Raw genomic sequence first — 20757 nt, forward strand, 5'->3', positions numbered from 1 at the left:
ACAGAACACTGTATTTTTTCCTGTTTTACTTAGTGTAAAAAGGGGAATCAGTTTGTATTCTGAACATGACCTTGGAGGACAAATTCTTCATAGTAGGCTAAGAAGGTTTCTAAAACATTCTTATATTTGTTACTGTTATCCATTGAGTTTTATACTCACTCCTCCAGAGAGACATGAAAATATGAAGATTCGCAGGCAGTGTAAAAGCACGTGATAAAACAAGTATCCTCAACAACAGCCCAAAAAATAGTACATGCAAGTTACGCTGGTATTTCAAGAGGTAGGATTATTTTCTAGCCTGTCAGCTGCTGTGAGCATCCATTACCAGAAGAGGGCAGCCCCACCAAGGCCTCCAATGGTGACATCAATCAGTCCGTCATCGTTTAAATCCATTTCTCCGTGCACCGACTGGCCAAAAAATTTCACTTTCTCCCCATCTCCACCTGACGCAATGCGCTGTGAAAAGTATTAAGAGTTTTATGCAGTGCATAAGGAAGGATTTTATAAGAACATTCAAGACACACTTGTTGGCAGTTAGATGGCTTTCAGACTCTTTAAATACACTAAATTTTCATTACAATACTCCTATAAGGGTTACTATGGTGATGAACAGACTATACATTTTCAGAATTGCAAAATACCTTCTTTTCTGGCTATACAGAACATTTCAGCAGGTTTCTAATAAAAACAGGCAAACTTATTTTCTAACATTATTAGAGACAAATTCAGTTAAAACAAACTGAGTTTGAAAGTATAGACATTTTTAAAAAAGAAGCTGTCATGACTGTTGAAGTCACAGGTTGATTCTATGTTGGGAATATAAAAAAATAGGGATTTGTGCTGCATACACTTACAGCAATGTCCAATCTGCAAGGTTTAACTTCATACCTGAGAATGTTTTTTACTGATTGTGTTGCCATGGCCATGATAAATATAAACAGCTCCACGATGATCATCCTCTAAGGGAGAACCTATTACAACGTCATTGTATCCATCAAGGTTGAGATCCTTCACTGCAGCAATTGCAGTCCCAAAGCGTGCACCGCAAGGCTCATTCTTAAGAACTTTGCAGGTGTCCTGTTTCAGTGGCGAACAGCATGCTTGCTTTATGGGTTCAAGACTCATCTGATATTCAAACTTTGTCTGTAAAAGAACAGATTCAGAGTTCATGGATTTCCACCAACATTTTACCAACCCAGGCTTTTCACAGCTCCTGTCCAGAAGACAAACTCATGAATCAAATGAAATAATTGGAACCTATTCCTAGTGATTGACTGCAGAGTAGGAAGCTGTGATTTTGTAACTATAATTCAAATGTTCTTTCCAAACAGTGTGTGGGGTAGATGTTCTTGCTCCCTTTCTTTTTGCATCTAGATGACTCTGCATATTTCTTGAAGTTAGATGTTCACAGGAAAGCATAGTATCATAACAGTATTTGGATGTTATTTTAAGTAAACCACTTGATTCTTAGGGTAGTGTAAAGAATTCTTCTAAAGGCCTCCTCTTAATCTGAAAAGTAAACCAGGTTTCTGATGAAACACAGATGGCAATATTGCTATTCCAGAACAAAAGACAGCATTTCTTTTACACCAACTGTATTCTGTCCTCAGTAGACACATTCTCCATGACTTAACATACATATTCTCTTGGTCCAGTGTGGATCCTAGATCAAACCCATGCACACAGTATGCCATGTAAGCCACTCTTTCCAAGAGATTGGCCCCATGAGTTCCATGTTATAGGTAAGTATCAACAAGAAGTTTCTGCATCTCCCTTATTAGGAGAAGCATAAAAGGAAGCACAGCAAAAGTAAATTTCAAACCCTCACATTACTGGAAAACATGGAATTCTTGTTTTCTTGCCAGCCCTATTCACCAGCAAATGGTTGTTAGCAACATACATGTAGAAACTGGAAGAGATCCCTGTCAAATAGATCTAACCTCTTCAGGTCCTTTTCTTGCACCAGTATTTCAGGACACCATTATTGCTAATACATTCTTTGATAACTATTATAATGATACACAATGGTACACAACTAAAAGAATCAAAGAAGAAGAAAAAGATTAAAATAGACATTGGAGGGAGAAACTCATAAAATTAAGAAGTTGAGGTGCAATTGCTATATACTAACATGTTTAAAAGCTGTTGGGTGTATGGGTTTTAGCTCTAGATTGGTAAGAAAGTCATAAAGACATTGAAGCACTTCCTTTTAGGATGCATGAGCCCTATTTTTCCCTCATCCATGAAAGCAAAAAGAAAATGTGATAGATGTTATATTGCAGTTTACAGGATATAGTGCTTATGTATAAAATATACTCTTAGAAAAAACGGTGAGAAAATGAGAGTTGATAAGAAAGTTTTCAAAAATAATCTATATTAAACTCTCAGTTGTCAAAATCACATTCCTGTGGTTTCAACAGGTCATCTTCCGCCGCATAAATTATTGTATTTCTTTAAAATAACGATATGAAGACAGTGGGGTGTATGTTTGTTACAGGTCAATAAACATCAACTTTACCTTGTTTAGACCATAAACATATACTTTCCCTTGCTCCTCTTTCTCAGTTCCCATATATGTAGGAGCTCCAACAAGAAGAAGGTCTGTAAATGAGTCCCTGTTAATGTCAATTGTAGTAATAACCCCTCCAAAGTATGACCCAATCTGCAGGAAAATACAAGGTATAAATTAGAGACAGAGTCAGCAACATCATGCAATATTTCCTATTCAGAAACCTGTTTTATGATTGCTTACAACAATGCCAAATGTTAACCTTTGGGTAGAAATTTTCTTTGCTACCCACATGAACAGGCTGGACCACTGGGTTGAGACCAATGGGATGAGGTTTAACAAGGCCAATGCCAGGTCCTGCACTTGGGGTACAACAACCCTGTGCAGCTACAGACTAGGGGGAAGTCTGGCTGGAAAGCTGCCTGGAGGAGAAGGACCTAGGGGTGTTGGTTGACAGCTGACTGAATATGAGCCAGCAGTGGCCCAGGTGGCCAAGAAGGCCAATGGCATCTTGGCTTGGATCAGAAACGGCATGGCCAGCAGGTCCAGGGAGGTTATTCTCCCTCTGTACTCGGCACTGGTGAGACCGCTCCTCGAATACTGTGTTCAGTTCTGGGCCCCTCACCACAAGAAGGATGTTAGGGCTCTGGAATAAGAAGAGCAAGGAAGCTGGTGAAGGGGCTGGAGAACAAGTCTTACAAGGAGTGGCTGAGGGAACAGGGGTTGTTTAGCCTTGAGGAGGCTGAGGAGAAACCTTACTGCTCTCTATAACTACCTGAAAGGGGATTGTAAATAGAAGGGCACTGGCCTCTTCCCCCAAGTGACAGGGGACAGGACAAGGGGCAATAGCCTCAAGCTCTGCCAGGGGAGGTTCAGGCTGGACATCAGAAAAAAATTTCTCACAGAAGGGGTCATTGGGCACTGGCAGAGGCTGCCGAGGGAGGTGATTGAGTCACCATCCCTGGAGGTATTTCAGAGACAGGTGGATGAGGTGCTCAGGGACATGGTTTAATGGTTGATAGGAATGGTTGGACTCAATCCTGGAGGTCTTTTCCATCCTAGTGACTCCGTGATTCTGTGATCTTTTTGGTCTGTTTGCTTGTTTATTGTTTTATGGTTTATGTTCAGACATATTATTTAAGAACAGTCCATTCAGCTTTCCACTCTCCTGGGTTTGAAAGGTACAAATAGTGCCTTCTATGTGCTAAGAGGAGTAGGAGCTCTTAAGACAGCATTTGAATTGGAGTGTCTTGCAGAAGCTGACTTTCTGTTCAGTCCAACAATAATACATAGAAGGAGCAAAATCAATGGTTTTAGGCTTGCCAGGGGAAAAAGGAAGAACAAAAGCTCCAAGACAACACTGTGCAGGTAATATCCAAAATTCCCAAGTTGCCAATAAATGCAGATGAACAAGATTTACACAAAGAGCTAGATACATTCAGAGACTGGGTACAAGGTGTAGGATTTATCTGAATACGGTCAATTCACAGCTAAGCTAGACATTCTGCATTTCCTTTACAATCATCATGAGAAGCAGTCCCTTCTAGTGCAAGATGCATCTCACCTCACAGAAGATACTTCCAGCAGGCCAGACCCCTCAAACCTTAAAAATGCCTACACTCCTTCACTAAATATGAAAGGACTGATTGATGAGCTGAGTTGCTCACATCAGCTGTAGGTCAAAGTTAGGTAGCTTGAATTCTCCCGAATTCTCTACTACCTTACAGCTTGTACTGGGAAGACCTTAGTAGGCAGGTCTTTCAAACCTCATGTGCCTAATATTATACTACCATCTTTAATTATGAGGTTACATGTCATTTTCTCTCCTACAGGAACAGCCCTCAGTGAGCTGCTACTCAATATAACAAGCAGCTATTCAATATTTGATGCTATCTCAATTGATGATCTTACACAGAACCCTGCTTGTCACATTTCCTGCTGGTGACATACATCTTCCACTCAGCAGATAAGAGAAAATTGCAGCTACAGAGATGAGTACAGCCATTTTGATACTGCTGAAGATTCAACCCTCAAAGAGAAAATGTCCAAAGGTCTCTGGCTACTTGAAAGTCTACTTCCCATTTCTCACTATACCAGAACATCTACCTAACCTTTCCTTCTGTCTTTCTTACAACTCCCAGTTTCATTTGCTCTTCTGATGCAGAGTTTTCCTTTGAAATCCTTACTTCTATTTCTCATGCCATATTCCTCTTGTATGTTAATCATGAATGCATACTTACTTGTTCTCCCTTTAACCTCTGAAGTACTTGTACCTCTCTTCCTTCCATTTTATAAATGATAACTTGCCCAGTGTGATTGTGTCGTGGCTGCCCTGCTATGTACAGTACACCTCCAGGTGTCAATGCTGAATTCACAGTATATCCTAGGAAACCAAAAAGAAGTCAGGATGCAGTATCCACATGATGCATCAGAGCATTTTTAAGGGTTATTTTACAACTAGATGCTTAGCCCTACTTATGCTGGAGAATAACAGCAGAGTTAATTTAAAGGGCTGGATGTGTACTTACTTATAGTTTCAGAGACATGAGCACCACTGTGTTATTAAACCTGTTCACAAACTGGTGAGTAATGTTCATTTTGCTATTCTTGCACCATGTGTCATGTGATAGTACTGATGAATTAACTTGTGAATAGGTGGTCAAAAAGCTATTTCACAAAACAGTTGTCATCAGCTCATTGTTAAACTGATGGAGTCTTCCAAATGTGATCATTTTAAACCTAGTAGTTCTGTCTAGAATTAACAACAATCAAAAAACTTGGGTGACTTAAAAGATTTGTAGATGAATCAAAACTGCGGTGAGGTTACAACTATTATGCAGATTAGGATCTGAATGTAAAGACCTTACTGAATCTGAGACATAAGAAAGAAACATCTCATGGCATTATGCAAAGACAACAAACAGTGTACTCTGGGAAAAACTGAAATTATTCTGTGTTGAGTCTTCATCAGTGAAAATATGGTTTAAATGAGATAACAAAGCAAACAGAACTATGAGGTGCAGAAAGCAAGTCCTAGAGGAGACAGCAAGGTCACTGATGCTTTTCGGTAGAAAAGGCTGAGATGAAAACAGTAGCCTGCCACTCTACAAAATATGATTATAAAAAACATAGGGGTAAACTGCTATTCTTGTTCACTGAGGGAGAGAAACCAGCTTAATTTTAACCAAAGATTTAGGCTGAATATGGTATAAAACTTTTAAACTATCAAGGCATAGAAAAACTTGAGAAGAATACTAGACAAATCTATGAAATCTCTGAATAGATTAGATATCTCTGTTGGAGGAATTCTAGATATACTTAGGTCTGTTGGTATTTGGTCTAGTTTTTTGATTGTAGAGGTAGTAATTTTTTAAAAAAATACAGTAGACATGTCTTTACATTATAAATTTTTCCAGACTCTTACAATATAAAATAATACTCTATAAGTTACTCTTTGTGAATAAGATTTGAGAGAGGACTTGTAGCAATTGTCAAGAAGTTATAAGATGGGATATTTCTCTTACCTAGATAGGCTGCAAGGGGTTCATTTTTCTCTGAAATCCTGTCACGAAAAGTGTCATTAGTTGGTATTGAAATACCACTGTCCTTCACCATAACCACTGTGCCATTCCAGTCATATGCTCCAACTGCTCCAAGCATGATCCAGTCCTTACGCAGACGAAAAGAAAAAGACTGTTCTCCATGTGAACCATCTTTAGACATTCACTGATCATGATGCTCACATCTGGGTAATGCTTCCTGTGTACTTACATATTTAGCTACGCTTTTCCTCTTATAGTATGGCCCTTGCCATCATAGCATGTCTCCTACTTTTTTTGTTAAAAATGCACCCAACTCATTGAAAAAAATAAAAAGGCTATTCAGGAGAAGAAGCAGAATGAAACACAGCTCCCTACAAATTCAATCCACTATTACAGGCCAAGTTGAAAGACAAAAGGGATTTAGCAAAGCTAATCAGAGAATACAATACTTAAGAAACTTGAATCTTTCTCTGCTGAATCTGTGAGTCTTGCATATTGCATAAAAGCCTTTGATCAATGAGAAATTATTTGCTGATCTTTCTGGCTTAAAGGCATGAATGTTGCCTTCTACATAAGACAAACATCAGAGACCCTGCTTCTGTCAATTCAGCAAGGTCTGAAGACCCACTTCTGAACCAAGTTTCATCAGTTGTTTGTGAACTTCAAGAATACACTCTGCCAAATAAATAGTCCTATAAAGAATCCTCGCAGTCCCTGTCAGGATACTACTTGTTTCTAAGGTATGATACAATATCGTAAGAATCATGTGTAACGTAGTGCAGAGAGTAAAAATGAATGGACAGTGCTCCTGCAGTAAAGTATTTGTGTTAAATTACATTAAAGGTCTTCTATTCTCTTTTTTTAACAGTGAAATGCTGAGCTGTATACAACGCCATGTTGAAGGCTTTCCTACGCCTGTCAGTTTGTCTTGGATTACTTGGTGTTTGTTCAGTTCAGTAACTCTCTCGTTGTGTTCTTTTTCATTGCTGCTACATTTTCATTATCTTTAAAGTGTAACTTCCTCGTTCTTTTGATTTCATGTTAGATTTAAATTTCATTTGTGTACACTGAATAGATTGTCACAATGCATACATTTTGATTTTTCAATAATGAATAAAATATGTAGGGAATGACTTTCTGCTAATACAGATTCGTAGATGAATTTGCATCCCTGTTTAATAAATGTTTACCCCTTGAGAACTGAGGCATTGAATGTGTTAACAGAACTAAGAATAAGTTATGTTACTAATAATGAAGATCATATCCATGACAGAAATACACTTCTTATATATTGTCTGTCTCAAATTCACAATACAATGCAATATCATTTACACATTAATATTTAGAGTTGTAATAGTTCATAGAATGGTTAGGGTTTGAAGAGACCTTTAAAGACCATCTTGTCAAATGCCCCTGCCATGGTCAGTTATATTTTGCACTGGATCAGGTTGCTTACAGACCCATCCAGCCTGATTTTGAATGTTTCCAGGGGTGGGGGGACCTACCGCCTCCTCTAAGCAACCTGTTCCAGTGTTTCACCACCCTCGCTGTAAAACATTTCTTCCTTTTAGCCAACCTAAAGCTTACCTCTTCCATTACAAACATGTTCCCCTTGTCCTGTCACTACAGGCCCTGGTAAAAAGTTTCTCTCTTTCTTAAGATGTTATAAGCTATTTACCGGATAGAAAATGCTACGGGAACATATTTAGAGCTCATGTGAAGAATGTACTTATTCTCCTAATCTTTCATTTTTCCTAACCATTCTTTACATATATTATGAAAAATCCCTGGAGACTTCCAGCAGCAAACACAACTCTACAAAGAATTCTGCAATACTCATTCCAAATTCATGCTATCATGGAAAAAAAATATACTTTGTAAGAGAACTTCTATTTTCAGATGGGTTTTTTTACCTGAGAATAATGAGCACTGAAACCAGCCTGAGACATTTCCATTTCAAATGAGGCTGCCTGCTGGTCTGTTGTTGCTATTAAACAGAAAAAAGTAAGTTTCAAAAAAAAGAAGTTGCAATCTGAAAAAGTATCTGAATAGCATGATGAAAATGGTCATATGGTAGTAAAGGATAGCAGAATTAACTGACTACTCAGTGGACATAGTTTGCCACAAGTTTTTATAATAAATACAGAAATTAAGATCTGTGTCAAATGCAACCATTAAGTGTGAAAGTTTCCATTTTAAGATCATGTCTCAGATCTTGTCCAAGAAATATTTCTGGGCTAAAACTGACCAGATTTGACCTCAGGCTGATGATAAATATGTTTGGAATGTTTGATTAATACAGTTAAGCCATTTTCCACTTGAGCTAAGTGAACAATAAGACACCAGCCATGTAGCTCTGGCCTTATATTGAAGCAACTAAAAATTTGTAGGCAGCTGGTAGAACTTTAAAACAAAAAACACTTGATGTTTGTATGAACCTTAGCAAAAAACAACATAAGAAAATCTCAGCTGTCCAAGATCCGTAAGCCTCAGGGAAGGGCTTGGGAACTGTAATCCTGCCCAGAAAGTTACATGAAAATCTTCCTTATTTTCATAATTGACTTTGAATAAAAAAGGTATCTGGTGATTTAGTACTTCTTTCAGGATTGTATCAGGTCATAATATGCTAGTTATTAAACTCTGACGGGCTGCTGTGGTTCCCGGAACAAACAAACTATAATCAGGGAAGAGAAAGTTCTGCCTTTTCCTCTGCTTAAAAGTAATACTCAAGGACTATTTCACTGCCTTAAGAACCACAAGAAAGGTAACTATATTCTGTATATTGATTCCTCCTTGAGAGCAAAGTACAGTAACAAGCAGTAGTGCAGACAAGTGAAATCTGCTCTGATGCTTGTCTTGGTAGAATTTACAACCTAATACCAGGTGAGTGCTGTGGCGAACCTCCAACTCTGTGAATGAAACTGAGACACAGCAAGCTATGGCTGCATCAGTTTCAGGCATCTGGACTGTTAAATAACACTGAACTTAATACTCAGTGACTAAAGCACAGAGGTTACTCTGTGGGACATGATGTCTTTGCTAATTGTTAGGATTTGTGGGTGGTCATAGAAGACATGATCTCAAACACTTGACGCACAAACATAAGCCATCGTGTTTCATAAGGTGTAGCTGCTTTGCTAAGTCTGAAAAAAACATGGTCCTTTTTAAGCTTAAGCACCATAAGTTGTGCATTTGCTGATGAATTGTATTTTCATGCATTGAAGGATGCTCCTTACTCAGCTGAGAAAGAGAGAACTTGCAGTCTGAGGCAGAGGACAATGCTGGTACTGTTGATGTGTACAGCTCTGAATGACAGAAGTACCCAGTCTGACTTCCCATTGAGTTTCAAACTGCCAAGCATCCCACAAAGGATATTTTGTGAAAAAACATTTGTGCCTGCCTACGGGTTGGATAAAACATAAAATTGCTGTTAAAAGCAGAAGTCCATGCCACGAGACACACAGGCATATGAAAAAGATTATGTGCAAAAACCCACTGGCTGTAAAGTGTAGGGTTTTTTATTTGATTTTTCAAATCCTTCACAATTTTCCTTTGAGTTTTTTAAAGGCTGAAACCAAAAAGAAAACAAGAAATTCAAGAAAATAATCAAATGTACTGTTATATGACTAGGAGGCTATTTAGATTGAGAATTTAAACACGTTCAGATACATGATTTCAAGAATCAATGCTCTTGTGACATGCATGTTATGCACAGAAGTTAATTCTGCTGTGGTGTATAGCGTTATTTAATATTTTCTACATTGCATGCATCAAATAAGCTAGATTGTCACCAGAAAGAGGAATGGGAAAGAATTAATCTGCTTTTCTCCCCCATCACAATAATGTGTCTATGGGCAGAGTTGTGAATCTAGAATAGCTCCTGAAATGCCTTGGAGGGACAGGAAACTATGCCTGAAGAATCAACAGAAACTCATTTAGTCATCATGTTCTAGATCCAGCCTTGCCTATACGTTGGAACAACTCAGTGTAGCTTTATCTCAAAGCATAGCGAAGATCCCGTTTTCAGTTTCCATCCTGTCTTCTCTTGCAGCAAGATTATAGGATTTCTTGGACTCTTACGGGTGGAGGAGGCAACATTTCTTATGTCACATGACAGGTGTCTTATACAGAAATCTTAGTACAGACTCTGAGTTCCTATTTGAAAATCTAGAAATCAAGAAGCCTTTTGGGAGTGGTGAAATTACCTAGCTCACCTCTCACAGTGTGGATGAAAAGATTTTTCCACATTTTTTGTTTCAAATACATATTTTTAGTAATATAGGCAAGTCTATATAAAATAAATTTGAATATAAGGGAAATACATCAAGGGATAGATATCCTAACAGTTTATAATAGGTTTATATTAAGTAAAAAGTAATAGTACCCAGGAAGCAGATATTTGTTACTGCACCTTTTGCAGAGAATTAAAGCTGAATTCAAGGACATCTGCAGAACTTGTTGATACTTAAAGAAGTGCAATATGCTTAAAGTACCAAAATACTAGAGGATGCAGTGATGAGGATTAGTCATCTCAAGAGCTAACTATCATATAAACAGAAATAATTTCTACAATTTAATCGAAGTTTCACAACCAACAACATAACTACATTTCTTGGGATATTTTAGTAAGCTACACAACTTGCTTAAAGTTGAAATACTTTGTAATTTTTTCTTATCCTTAGAGGGATGAATTACTAAAGTTAATGGACAGGTTAGAGCTCATGATATAGAGCATTCCCCATCAGGATGGAGTTCAAGCCAGCACTATCTATTCCACTGTTTGGAGGCTGGGGTTTCATGTGACAGACAGACGCTACCTAATGGCTACCAGTTGCCAAAACGGAAAGAGTGCAGTGTGACAAAGTGAGATTATCTCTTCCAGCGGCATCTGGTTGTTCAAAGGGTTGAGCTATGGCATGAAATATTGAATTTGAGTACACAGACATCCAGAAATTCAGTCATGTCAGGTTTTACATCCTTTGTCTGTTGTCATAATTAGCAGTTTATTAATTTTTTTCTATATCCTTTATATTTTATAGGTGTAACTAATGTATTTTAATGAACTAATGAAAGGCAACGACTTTTCTCACTTTTCCAGAAGTACAAAGCACAAATTGAAGACTAAGTTTTCCATTTCTGTTTTTCCACTGCCACAAGAAGTGTATTCTTCCCAGTAAACAGGGACTTAACAAAAGAGCCCTTTATTCAATGAACTTTGGAGTAATCAGTAAGCCCAAGAAAGCTAATTTAGGATTTAGAGAGATTAAATTCTCCTCAAATTAATTTGTTTCAAAAGTGAGGAAAAAAAAATCTTGGAGAAAGTAAAAAGATAAGAACATATAATCTGGAAAAAAAAAATCAGTAATAATCTGTTGAAAATAGTACTATTTTATCAAGCTAAATGGTACACTAGCACCCCATCCCCCCAGATAAGTTTGAGAAATACAGCTATAATTTAAAAAACTTTAAAAGACTCTTTTACATTTGCATAGTATCTTGACATTCAAGTCAACATTATTTTTTGTTCCAGCTGGAAACTACACTATTCCAGATATTTGGAAAGTTGAGATGTTGAAAAAAGTAAGTCCAAATAGATGGATGTTTTCTTTGCATGACACGAATCCCTTCAGAGTTGGCCAGTATAATTTATAACTAACAAACTTCGTCTTATGTTACCAGTAGTGTGCTTGAAGCAGAGATTTGGACAGTGTTGCATAATTTGGATGGAGAATGTAAGCAGACTTTATAAGAGAATGACTTCTCTGTGCTAAATTCTTAGAATCATGAACTTCTCCGAGGAAAAATATATATCATCAACTCTATATACCAAGTCTACGTTAATTAATAAAGCAAAGTAATACTAGTAACTAAGAAAAAGAAAACCTAAAGATATAGGCAGACAAACATATGTTTATGAGGTAAACATGTTATGGTCTGACAATCCTTTGTTACCTAAGGGAAGACAACTTCAAGTTTACCCTAGCTAAAATGGTAACACTTACTTACCCTTTTAGGCAACTGTCTCCATACACTCTAATCTATCTGAATACATTTAATATAATTTTCTGTGTTTTTGATGTCTATTGCAAAATATTTTTATGATCAACATGAAAATGAATTCCATAATACATTTTATGCAGCACAAAACATTGCAAAAGAAGATAAAAGCAGGTGGTCTTCTACACACTTCAGTTGTAATGCATGCATGAAGTAAAATTTTAAATAATGTCATACCTTCTAGGGCAAATATCCTCTCTCCAAGTGCTTCAACAATAGTTACAAGAGCTAATTCATCTGAGACATTGAAAAAATGCTTTTCAGTAGGCTTACTGGCAATTGATTTTATTTCCTCTACAAATTTCTCAGTACTTATATTTTCTCTGCTGTAGCTGCCAAGAATCTAAAGAGAATTTAAAAAAAAAAAGTCAAATACACATTTTATAACCGGTTTTAAAAGATGCTTTTAAGGCAGGTCAACAAAGAATATTGAGAAATTATATCTAACCTTATTTTTTCTGCTAAAACCTCCCTAAAACTGATTTGAAACCATTCTTCTCTAATGAGAACAGAACTGTATGATGGCTCAGTTGTTTTTCTCAAAATAACATAGCAAACAAAGAAACTCTATGGTGTAATTTCCTCCACTGTCTTTTGTTTTCCTTCTTCACAAAATTCTAATGATTCATTCTATGTTTCTTTGACTTGTTTTAGTAGGTCTTGATTTAGGAAAAATCCCAACACATTACCTAAAACAGAATACACAATTGCACTGGCACAGAACAAAGAGAGATAGGCATGAAGAAACAACAGTCAAATGTACCTTCAAAATTAACAAAAGAAAACAGAGGATCTGTGTATAAAATACAAATACAGAAGTGAGTTCACACCAAATGTATCATTAACATTTCCATATTTCTCAATAAGGGTTAACCTTCATCAAATTCATCCTCTCTTTCAGCTACTAAGTTTGCTTCACATAAAAATGACAACTTTATCATGCCAGCACATACACATGCACAGAACAGCCATAATAAACCTGAGTTTTGTTGACAGTTTAGATTTGCTTTTTTTTTTTTAGTAGGTAATATGTCTGTAGAAATCCTTCAGAGGATTCAAACCAATCCACTCTGTTTAATATTGCTCTTAATGAAAAGTACTTGATTTTATACCTCTTTCTTCACATGTAAACACACCTGCCAACACCAGGAAGACAGATAGATAGCTTTTTCTTATGGGCTATAAAGTCAGAAAGCAAATTCGTAATTTATAATTTATTTTTTAGCTTCTTTCTTATTTTCCTCTCTGAAATGATTATATTTCCATAAAGATTCCGTGAAATGAACTTTTTAAGCAGCAATTACATTTGGAAGAAGAAACATGCTTTAAAGATTCTGAATTTTCCATAAAATTTCACTTACAGCAATGGCAAATCTCTGAATGCTTTCATCCTCACAATCATCAATCACTTCTTTTAATCTGTAGTTGTCATGTGATTCCCCATCTGTCACAATAACCATTACTTTTTGTACTCCTCTTCGTGCACCATGAGCCTCAGTAAAAGCCTCTTTCCTAAAGGGAGCATAAAGCATTTGGGAAAAGGCAACGTCAGCATTTAGCATATGCATCATTGTTGCATAGTCAACCATAAAGTAAAAGATTTTATATTAACTAAGAAGCAGGAAAACTAGATTAATATTAACCATGAACACATACAAACAACAACTGGAACTCATATAATAGTTCACAGCCAAAGAGTTTCACAAGCATTCATTCATTATTCATTCAAGAGCAAGAGCAGAAAATACAATGCTGGGTACTGAAGAATCCTTCCCCTCTTAAAGTAAGCTTCTGCCTTCCTAACACAGCTTTTGGCAGCTTAAAATACCCCAACCAGCATCTCCCTCCCATCCTGAAAACCACATACACAAAAAAATCGCCTATTCTACCCTACAGCAGCATTTCAAGTGGTTAAAGTACTCAGGTACCAGCACACCTCTGCACATCTACTGCAAAACTGGGTGTTGGTGATATGGCAAAAGTAGGTTGCAGGGGAGCAGAGGCAAGTGAGAGCAACCGGTTGAATCCTGCACCCATAGATGGGCAAAAGGACACTGAGGTTTTGGGCAGCTGCTTATCCATACTCTGGAGGGGATCAGCAAAGGCAAGACTAGATTAGGGTTCTGGAGAAGAAGGAAGGAAGCAGGGCTTCCTCTTTTTAGAAAAATATTGAATTGTAAGTCGAGTGAAAGCTAAGATCTACCACTTCCGACAAACAAAAATGGATAGACAGGAAGACTGCAAGAATAGAGGGAGTTTTTGCCGATAGCTTCTGTGTATACAAGCCTGCAACAGTTTGTGGTACAAAGGGACTTTCTGAACCACATGTGGTTTTTGAGTATTTGGCAATTCTCAACTGGCTCTGCTTTCATGAACTTGTTCAGGCTGCCTCGAGCTTCTGCTCGTATCTAAGCAAAACATTACTGATGAGTATGCAAGTATGTCATTGGATCAGAGACATTGTATCAACAAAACTTGGGTCAGATAATCAAATAGTTCATCAGAAAAATGCTGTATATTTCACTAAATGGTTGTTTGGAAAGGGTGAATGCAATCTTTTATGGAATAAAGACATGTTGTCACACCAGGAAATGAAGCAGGATAGAAAAAAGATAACAGGACAACATTTTATATTTTGAAACTATCTGAGAGAACTTGCATTTACTCTCTTCTACAAAAGTTATATTTAATTTTTCCCATAAAGGAAATATTTCTAAATAATGCCATTTCTACAATAGATCTTTAATCTCACAAAAATCCAGTAGCTTCAAAGACTTTAGGTATGACATTTCTAGGCTTTCTGTCAAGCATAAGCTCAAACCGTGTGACAATCTTAACTTCAGAATGAAGAAACATTAACATTAAAAATTTCCTTTTTTTCCTGTTTCCTTCAAAAACTTATTCTCCTTCATTCTTATACTCACACAGTTCCTACCTGCTCTGTATGTACACCAAAGATTGTCATCCCTTTACCTAGGACTACAAACTCACTCCATGTCTCTCACCTTTCCCTACTTCTTCCCTTCAAGAGACAGCTGCCTCTTCAGGGTGGCTTATATACCTGCTCTAGATGCTGGACAAACTCTGTTTACCCACTATCCTAAATTTTGATCCGTTAAAATGAAGTCAGATTCCAGACACATCATATTTTTAATTTATAAAATCAGAACCACCACTATATCTTTTTATGTTTGTTTCTATCATATGCAGGATAATATTTTGTGAACGTACCTTGCTGTGTCTATTCCTAGAGCTGTCATAGTCTGTGTGCCACCTCGCTGGCGTATTCTTGCAGCCGCAGCCATCACATCTTCTGTTGTTGAGTACGTATTCAGGAAAAACTCATGGACTACAGTCTGCCCATACTGAACTATTCCAACCTGAAACACACCATTCATGTCAAAAATCAGCCAGCCTTAAAGAAAGCATCTGTGTTCCTGCACTGGAGTAAATGCCTGTCTGTACCTGCAGCCAAGGAAAGAGTTGAAGACTCTTCAAAAAGTGTATTTCCCTCAGAATGAAACACCTATAAACATTTGAGCAAGACTGGCTAGAAGACACTCAATCTCATGAAACACTTTGAAGTTTCTAAACTCTTCTTAGTAAAAGTAGGAACAAAGTCAAAAGCAGGCTCAACTCTGCTATTCCTGACTTGCAGTAATATGCACAATAGCCTTGCTCTCTTCTGGATCAAGGCAGACCAATACCATAACCAGTCTTAACATGTCAGAATAGTTTTCCTTATAGCATATAATTCATTATACAATACACTCACAGTTCTCTTCATTGCATCTGAATAAAATATACCTACATCTAACACATTTCTTACCCTGAACTTCACCTAGAAAGAGCACTACAATGACAAATTTAGGCTCTCAGGGTGAGAGAAAGAACCAGGTACCCTTATCTTGATGAAGACAGCACGGCAGTCCAGGACATGGCTGTTCTTCCAGCAGGGGGTGTGGCAAAGTAAGACACCTGGTAAGTGCCAGAGAGGACTGCATGAATAAAATGGTGTCTTCTGGAATTGGGTAGGATGATGCAAAGACTCTAGATGATCTCAGCAAGACAAGTCTTTGTACAAAAGATCAACGCATGTGATTGGAATTCAACCACAAATGCCTGAGGGAACCTGCTGCAAAAACAAGTGTGAAATAAAAAGATGAGCAATATTCTTAAATATTAGTTAATTTTGCTCATTCATCTCTGTCAGTTTTAATGTTTTATCAGGTTCCTGACAGCTTTTACTGGGAAGATTCCACACAATGTTCCATTAGTATATTTCAACTTTATGTTACACATGGCAATTTATAGATGTTATTTAGGATAATGCAGTATTATGTGGCATATTTATGTCTCACTCATCTATTATTAAAAGCACTATAGCATTTCAGTACTGAAGATCAATAAGACCTCTTAGATGTTTATGCCATCATTTTATTTTAGAAGCATGCTTAGTATGTACTTTGCAATTGCTTTATAGGTAGTTTTTTATGTACTTTCATAGCCTCTCAGATTCTGCACAGTGCTTGTTTGCTTGTAGCAGAATCATAGAATGGTTTGGGTTGGAAGTGACCTTAAAGATCACCAACACAGAGCTTCCCTGCCATGGGCAGGGACACCTCCCACCATCCAACATGGCCTTGAACACCTCCAGAGAGGGGGCATCCACAGCTTCCCTGGGCAACCTGGGCCAGTGCCTCACCACCCTCATCATGAAGACTTTCTTCCTTATGTCTAATTGAAATCTTGCCCCTTCAAATTTAAAACCATTCCCCCAAGTCCTATCACTACCAGCCTTTGTAAAAAGTCCTTCCCCAGCTTTCCTTTAGGCCCCCTTCAGGTACTGGAAGGTCACTATAAGGTCTCCTTGGAGCCTTCTCTTCTCCAGGCTGAACAACCTTGACTCTGTCAGCCTGCCTTCATAGTAGAAGTTCTCCAGCCTGCTGATCATCTTTGTAGCCCTCCTCTGGACCTGTTCCAACAGTTCTATATCCTTCTTATGTTGGGCAATCCAGAATGGGACACAACACTCCAGATGGGGTCTCATGAGAGCAGAGTAGAGGGGCAGAATCGCCACCCTTAAACTGCTGGCCACACTTCTTCTGCAGCCCAGGATACAATTGGCCTTCTGGGCTGCAAGTGTACATTGCTAGCCCATTTTGAGCTTCTTATCAATCAGCACCCCAGGACCTGTAGGACCTTGCATTTGGCCTTGTTGAACCTCGCACTTGGCCTTGTTGAACCTCATGAGATTCACACAGAGAGATTGAGTGCACCCTCAGCAGGTTTGCAGATAACACCAAGCTGAGTGGTGCAGCTGTCAGATCAGAAGGATGGAATGTCATCCAGAGGGACCTGGACAAGCTTGAGAAGTGGTTCTGTGAGAACCTCATGAAGTTCAACAAGCCCAAGTGCAAGGTCCTACACTTGGGTTGGGACAACCTGCAGTTTCAATACAAGACAAGGGATAACGTGATTGAGAGTAGCCCTCTGGAGGACTTGGAATGGGCCAAGAGAAGGCTCTTGGAATGGGTCCAGATGAGGGCTACAAAGATAATCTGAGGGCTGGAGTATCTCCTATACAAGGCTGAGAAAGCTGGGCTTGTTCAGCCTGAAGAGAAGGCTCCGAGGAGATCTAACAGCAACCTTCCAGTACCTGAAAGGGGCCAACAAGAAAGCTGGGGAAGGACTGTTCACAAAGGCTTGTAGTGATAAGACGAGGGGAAGTGGGTATAAACTGCAGAGGGGCAGATTTAGGCTTGACATAAGGAAGAATTTCTTCACCATGAGAGTGGTGAGGCACCGGCACAGGTTGCCCAGGGAAGCTGTGGATGCCCCATTCCTGGAGGTGTTCAAGGCCAGGTTGGATGGGGCCTTGGGCAGCCTCATCTAGTGGGATGTCTCTGCCCATGGCAGGGGTGCTGGAACTAGATCATGTTTAAGGTCCTTTCCAATCCATATTATTCTAGGATTCTATGGTTGTATGATTCCCTCACAAGCTGTCCCAAGGCCCTGAAATCTCTTTTGATTGGGCTACATACTGCAGCTTCATAACCTCCCACACAGAAGAGCAGTAACAGGTAGTAGTTTGAAGGTCTTACCAGACTGGGGAGTTTCCTAGTGATATCTGTAATCTGGGCTCCTGGGAGGCAGCAGACTTCTCTACGTGTAGGGTCTGCTCAACATATTGGACCCTCTGTTCCCCTCAGCAGGGAGTATCCTGCAACTATGACTCCCCTTTTCTTCCTTGTTGCAGTTGTAGTTACTGGCCTTGGCTCCTCCTCTGATGTAGTTGAATGGTCACCAACACTGTCCTCTGGTCCTCCACAGCTCAAGCCTTTTATCTATTGTGGAGAGGCAGCTGGGGAGGTGTGGGCAACTAGGTTGTTCATTTTCTGCTCCACTGGTGGACTTATTTCCACATACTACTTCCCTTTAAGTCCCTGCCTACATCCTGGTGGGGAGAGGACACTGAATCCCTTTGTTTAGGGGCTTTTTCCAGTGGTTGCCTCTGTTCCTGTTTCAGGAAGCTTAAGGCTGTGGTTTCACTAATCTGCCTTTTGCATAGACTCACTGATGCTCATTAGCACATCTGCCTCCTCTCACAGCTCTGCCACCAGGCTGAGGAGATAGTCACTTGCTCATACTTCATACAACTGTTGCCTCTACTGCTCTCTGTCTCTAGTGGAAGCCAGCGGCAGTTCCTGCAGCCAGAGACCTGAATGGCTGCATGTTTTCCCGGGAGCTCAGCCTGAGATAATGTGTCCCTTATGGCAGGTGCAGAGGACGCAGCCTCGCACCAGGTAGATACTATGGCTGGGCTCCTTCTCACTGACTGAACTCACCTCCTGAGCACAGAGGCTGTGCCCTCCCTGCTCACTCTGCATGTACAAACTACCTGCGCAAACTGCTGTGTCATGCTCTTCTGCTGACCCACACCCCTGCCTGCCTGCTCCTGTTCGCAGCGTTATGGTCACTGGCTCTCCTTAGACGCCACTTGGCATCTGCTGTGACCAGGACTCAGGAGCTGCCCACCCCTAGCACCCCTTTGGGGATTTCCCTTGCTCCACAGAGCACGTTTCTGCCTCAATCTAGCACCCAGCTGCTACTATCCCTGCTGCCTATTCTTGCTGACTGAAGAAGAGTTAGAGTTGAATGAGAAAAATATTTGATACCAAATATCAATATTGCAATAGTTATGAAAAATTACTTACATACAATTATGGGACTATAATTGTAATGGTATATGGTAGCAAAATCTATCCCACCTAATTTCTGTAACCTTTCAAAAATACAATCAAATCTGTAAGGACTGATATAAAGTCAAAGTTAGAAGTTGCACCCTTATAAGTTATCTTGATTCTTTCTTGAAAGCAGGCCATCCTCCACTTGCAGCCGAGCATCTAGACATTGCATGCTCCTGTGGGCAGCAGCCCATTAATCCTGCACAGTGTTTGCACAACAGGCCGGCAGACGCTCTGTTACTGCTCAGAGCAGTCATGTAGCCCCTGTTAAACTCCAAGCTGAAGACGAATTTTTTAACCTGTTCCCTCCAGGGCAACTATCTTGTGGCATGCCTCTAAAGTCACATGCAGCATAATCTGAACTGGATGTTGCTAGTCATTTAAAAAGACTGCCAGTTATTGGTGATGAACAAAAGTTTTTCATCATGTTTGGTCTTCTGGAGCAGAAGGAGTGCCTCATGTACTCCAGGACCATGCACTAGTGTAGACAGAGAGTATTGTACACCGGGGGGGCTGCCACTGTGTATTCATGACTCCTCATCTGCAGCTTTGAGAATTTCACTTCTATAATGGATTAAATCAACTATTGACTACTGCCAGCATGAAAAGTATCTGTCTTTCATGATCCTAGAGACCTGAGTTTGTGGTATCATTTTCCTGAAGAAGATTACAAGCTGACATTGAGTTGTATCATTTCCCGTTTGAAAGGAAATGTTGTCCATGATCACAGCAAGTAAACATTTTGAGCATTTCCTTCTCAGGAAGTGAAAGGGAAGAACATTTGGCCCTGAAAAACTGCACTGTATTGCATAGCTCGGAAATCAGGAAGGAAGGGGGGCATGTGGTTATCTTATGGGATACAATTGTTTTGTGGGACCCTCCTTAGCACAAGTTTTCAAAACACTGATCATCAAACTGTACATACTTCATAACATTGAAGATGAGCCATTCCTCAAAAAAGGGTAATAAAAACTTCTCAGAACTAACAAAATACCAATAGGCTACATGTTCCCATCCTTTACAGGACCAGAGAATCAAGTCCAAGAATTATATTCTTTTGACATTAATAAAGGTTTGAGCTTCTGCAGCCTTTTAATCCAATGGAAAACTATAAATGACACATCTACGTGATGCAAATGCACTTTTATGGGATAATGACCCTGTTCAAACTACATAACATCAGCAAGCCCTGAGAATGACAGTTACAGGTATTGTATGTTTTGATTTGCTTGTTTAATTTGAATCTGGAAAATGCAATATTACTACACAGAAGGATGTAATTCTGTTCTGCTCCAGAAAACCTAATATTTTTCCCAGCATTACTGACCGTAATCTATTGAACATCTTTGTAATTCCTAAGTTTATGTTCCCTTCCCTAGCATTCCATGGCTTTTATAATACG

At 39.0% G+C, this 20757-nt stretch overlaps 1 protein-coding gene across 1 annotated transcript in view; it reads right to left on the minus strand.

Moving 5' to 3' along the window:
- ITGA1 (integrin subunit alpha 1) overlaps positions 1-20757 on the minus strand; it is an 80199-nt gene that overhangs the window by 20996 nt on the left and 38446 nt on the right. The window contains exons 7-15 of the mRNA XM_069880497.1: positions 15340-15488; positions 13470-13620; positions 12286-12451; positions 7965-8038; positions 6034-6178; positions 4750-4892; positions 2519-2662; positions 889-1143; positions 326-456 (exon numbers count right to left, since the gene is read on the minus strand). Of these exons, the coding sequence (XP_069736598.1) occupies positions 326-456; positions 889-1143; positions 2519-2662; positions 4750-4892; positions 6034-6178; positions 7965-8038; positions 12286-12451; positions 13470-13620; positions 15340-15488 (1358 nt within the window). The remainder of the gene's footprint in view (positions 1-325; positions 457-888; positions 1144-2518; positions 2663-4749; positions 4893-6033; positions 6179-7964; positions 8039-12285; positions 12452-13469; positions 13621-15339; positions 15489-20757) is intronic.

This window comes from Phaenicophaeus curvirostris, chromosome Z (genome assembly GCF_032191515.1).
Source record: "Phaenicophaeus curvirostris isolate KB17595 chromosome Z, BPBGC_Pcur_1.0, whole genome shotgun sequence".
NCBI classification, from domain to species: Eukaryota; Metazoa; Chordata; class Aves; order Cuculiformes; family Cuculidae; genus Phaenicophaeus; species Phaenicophaeus curvirostris.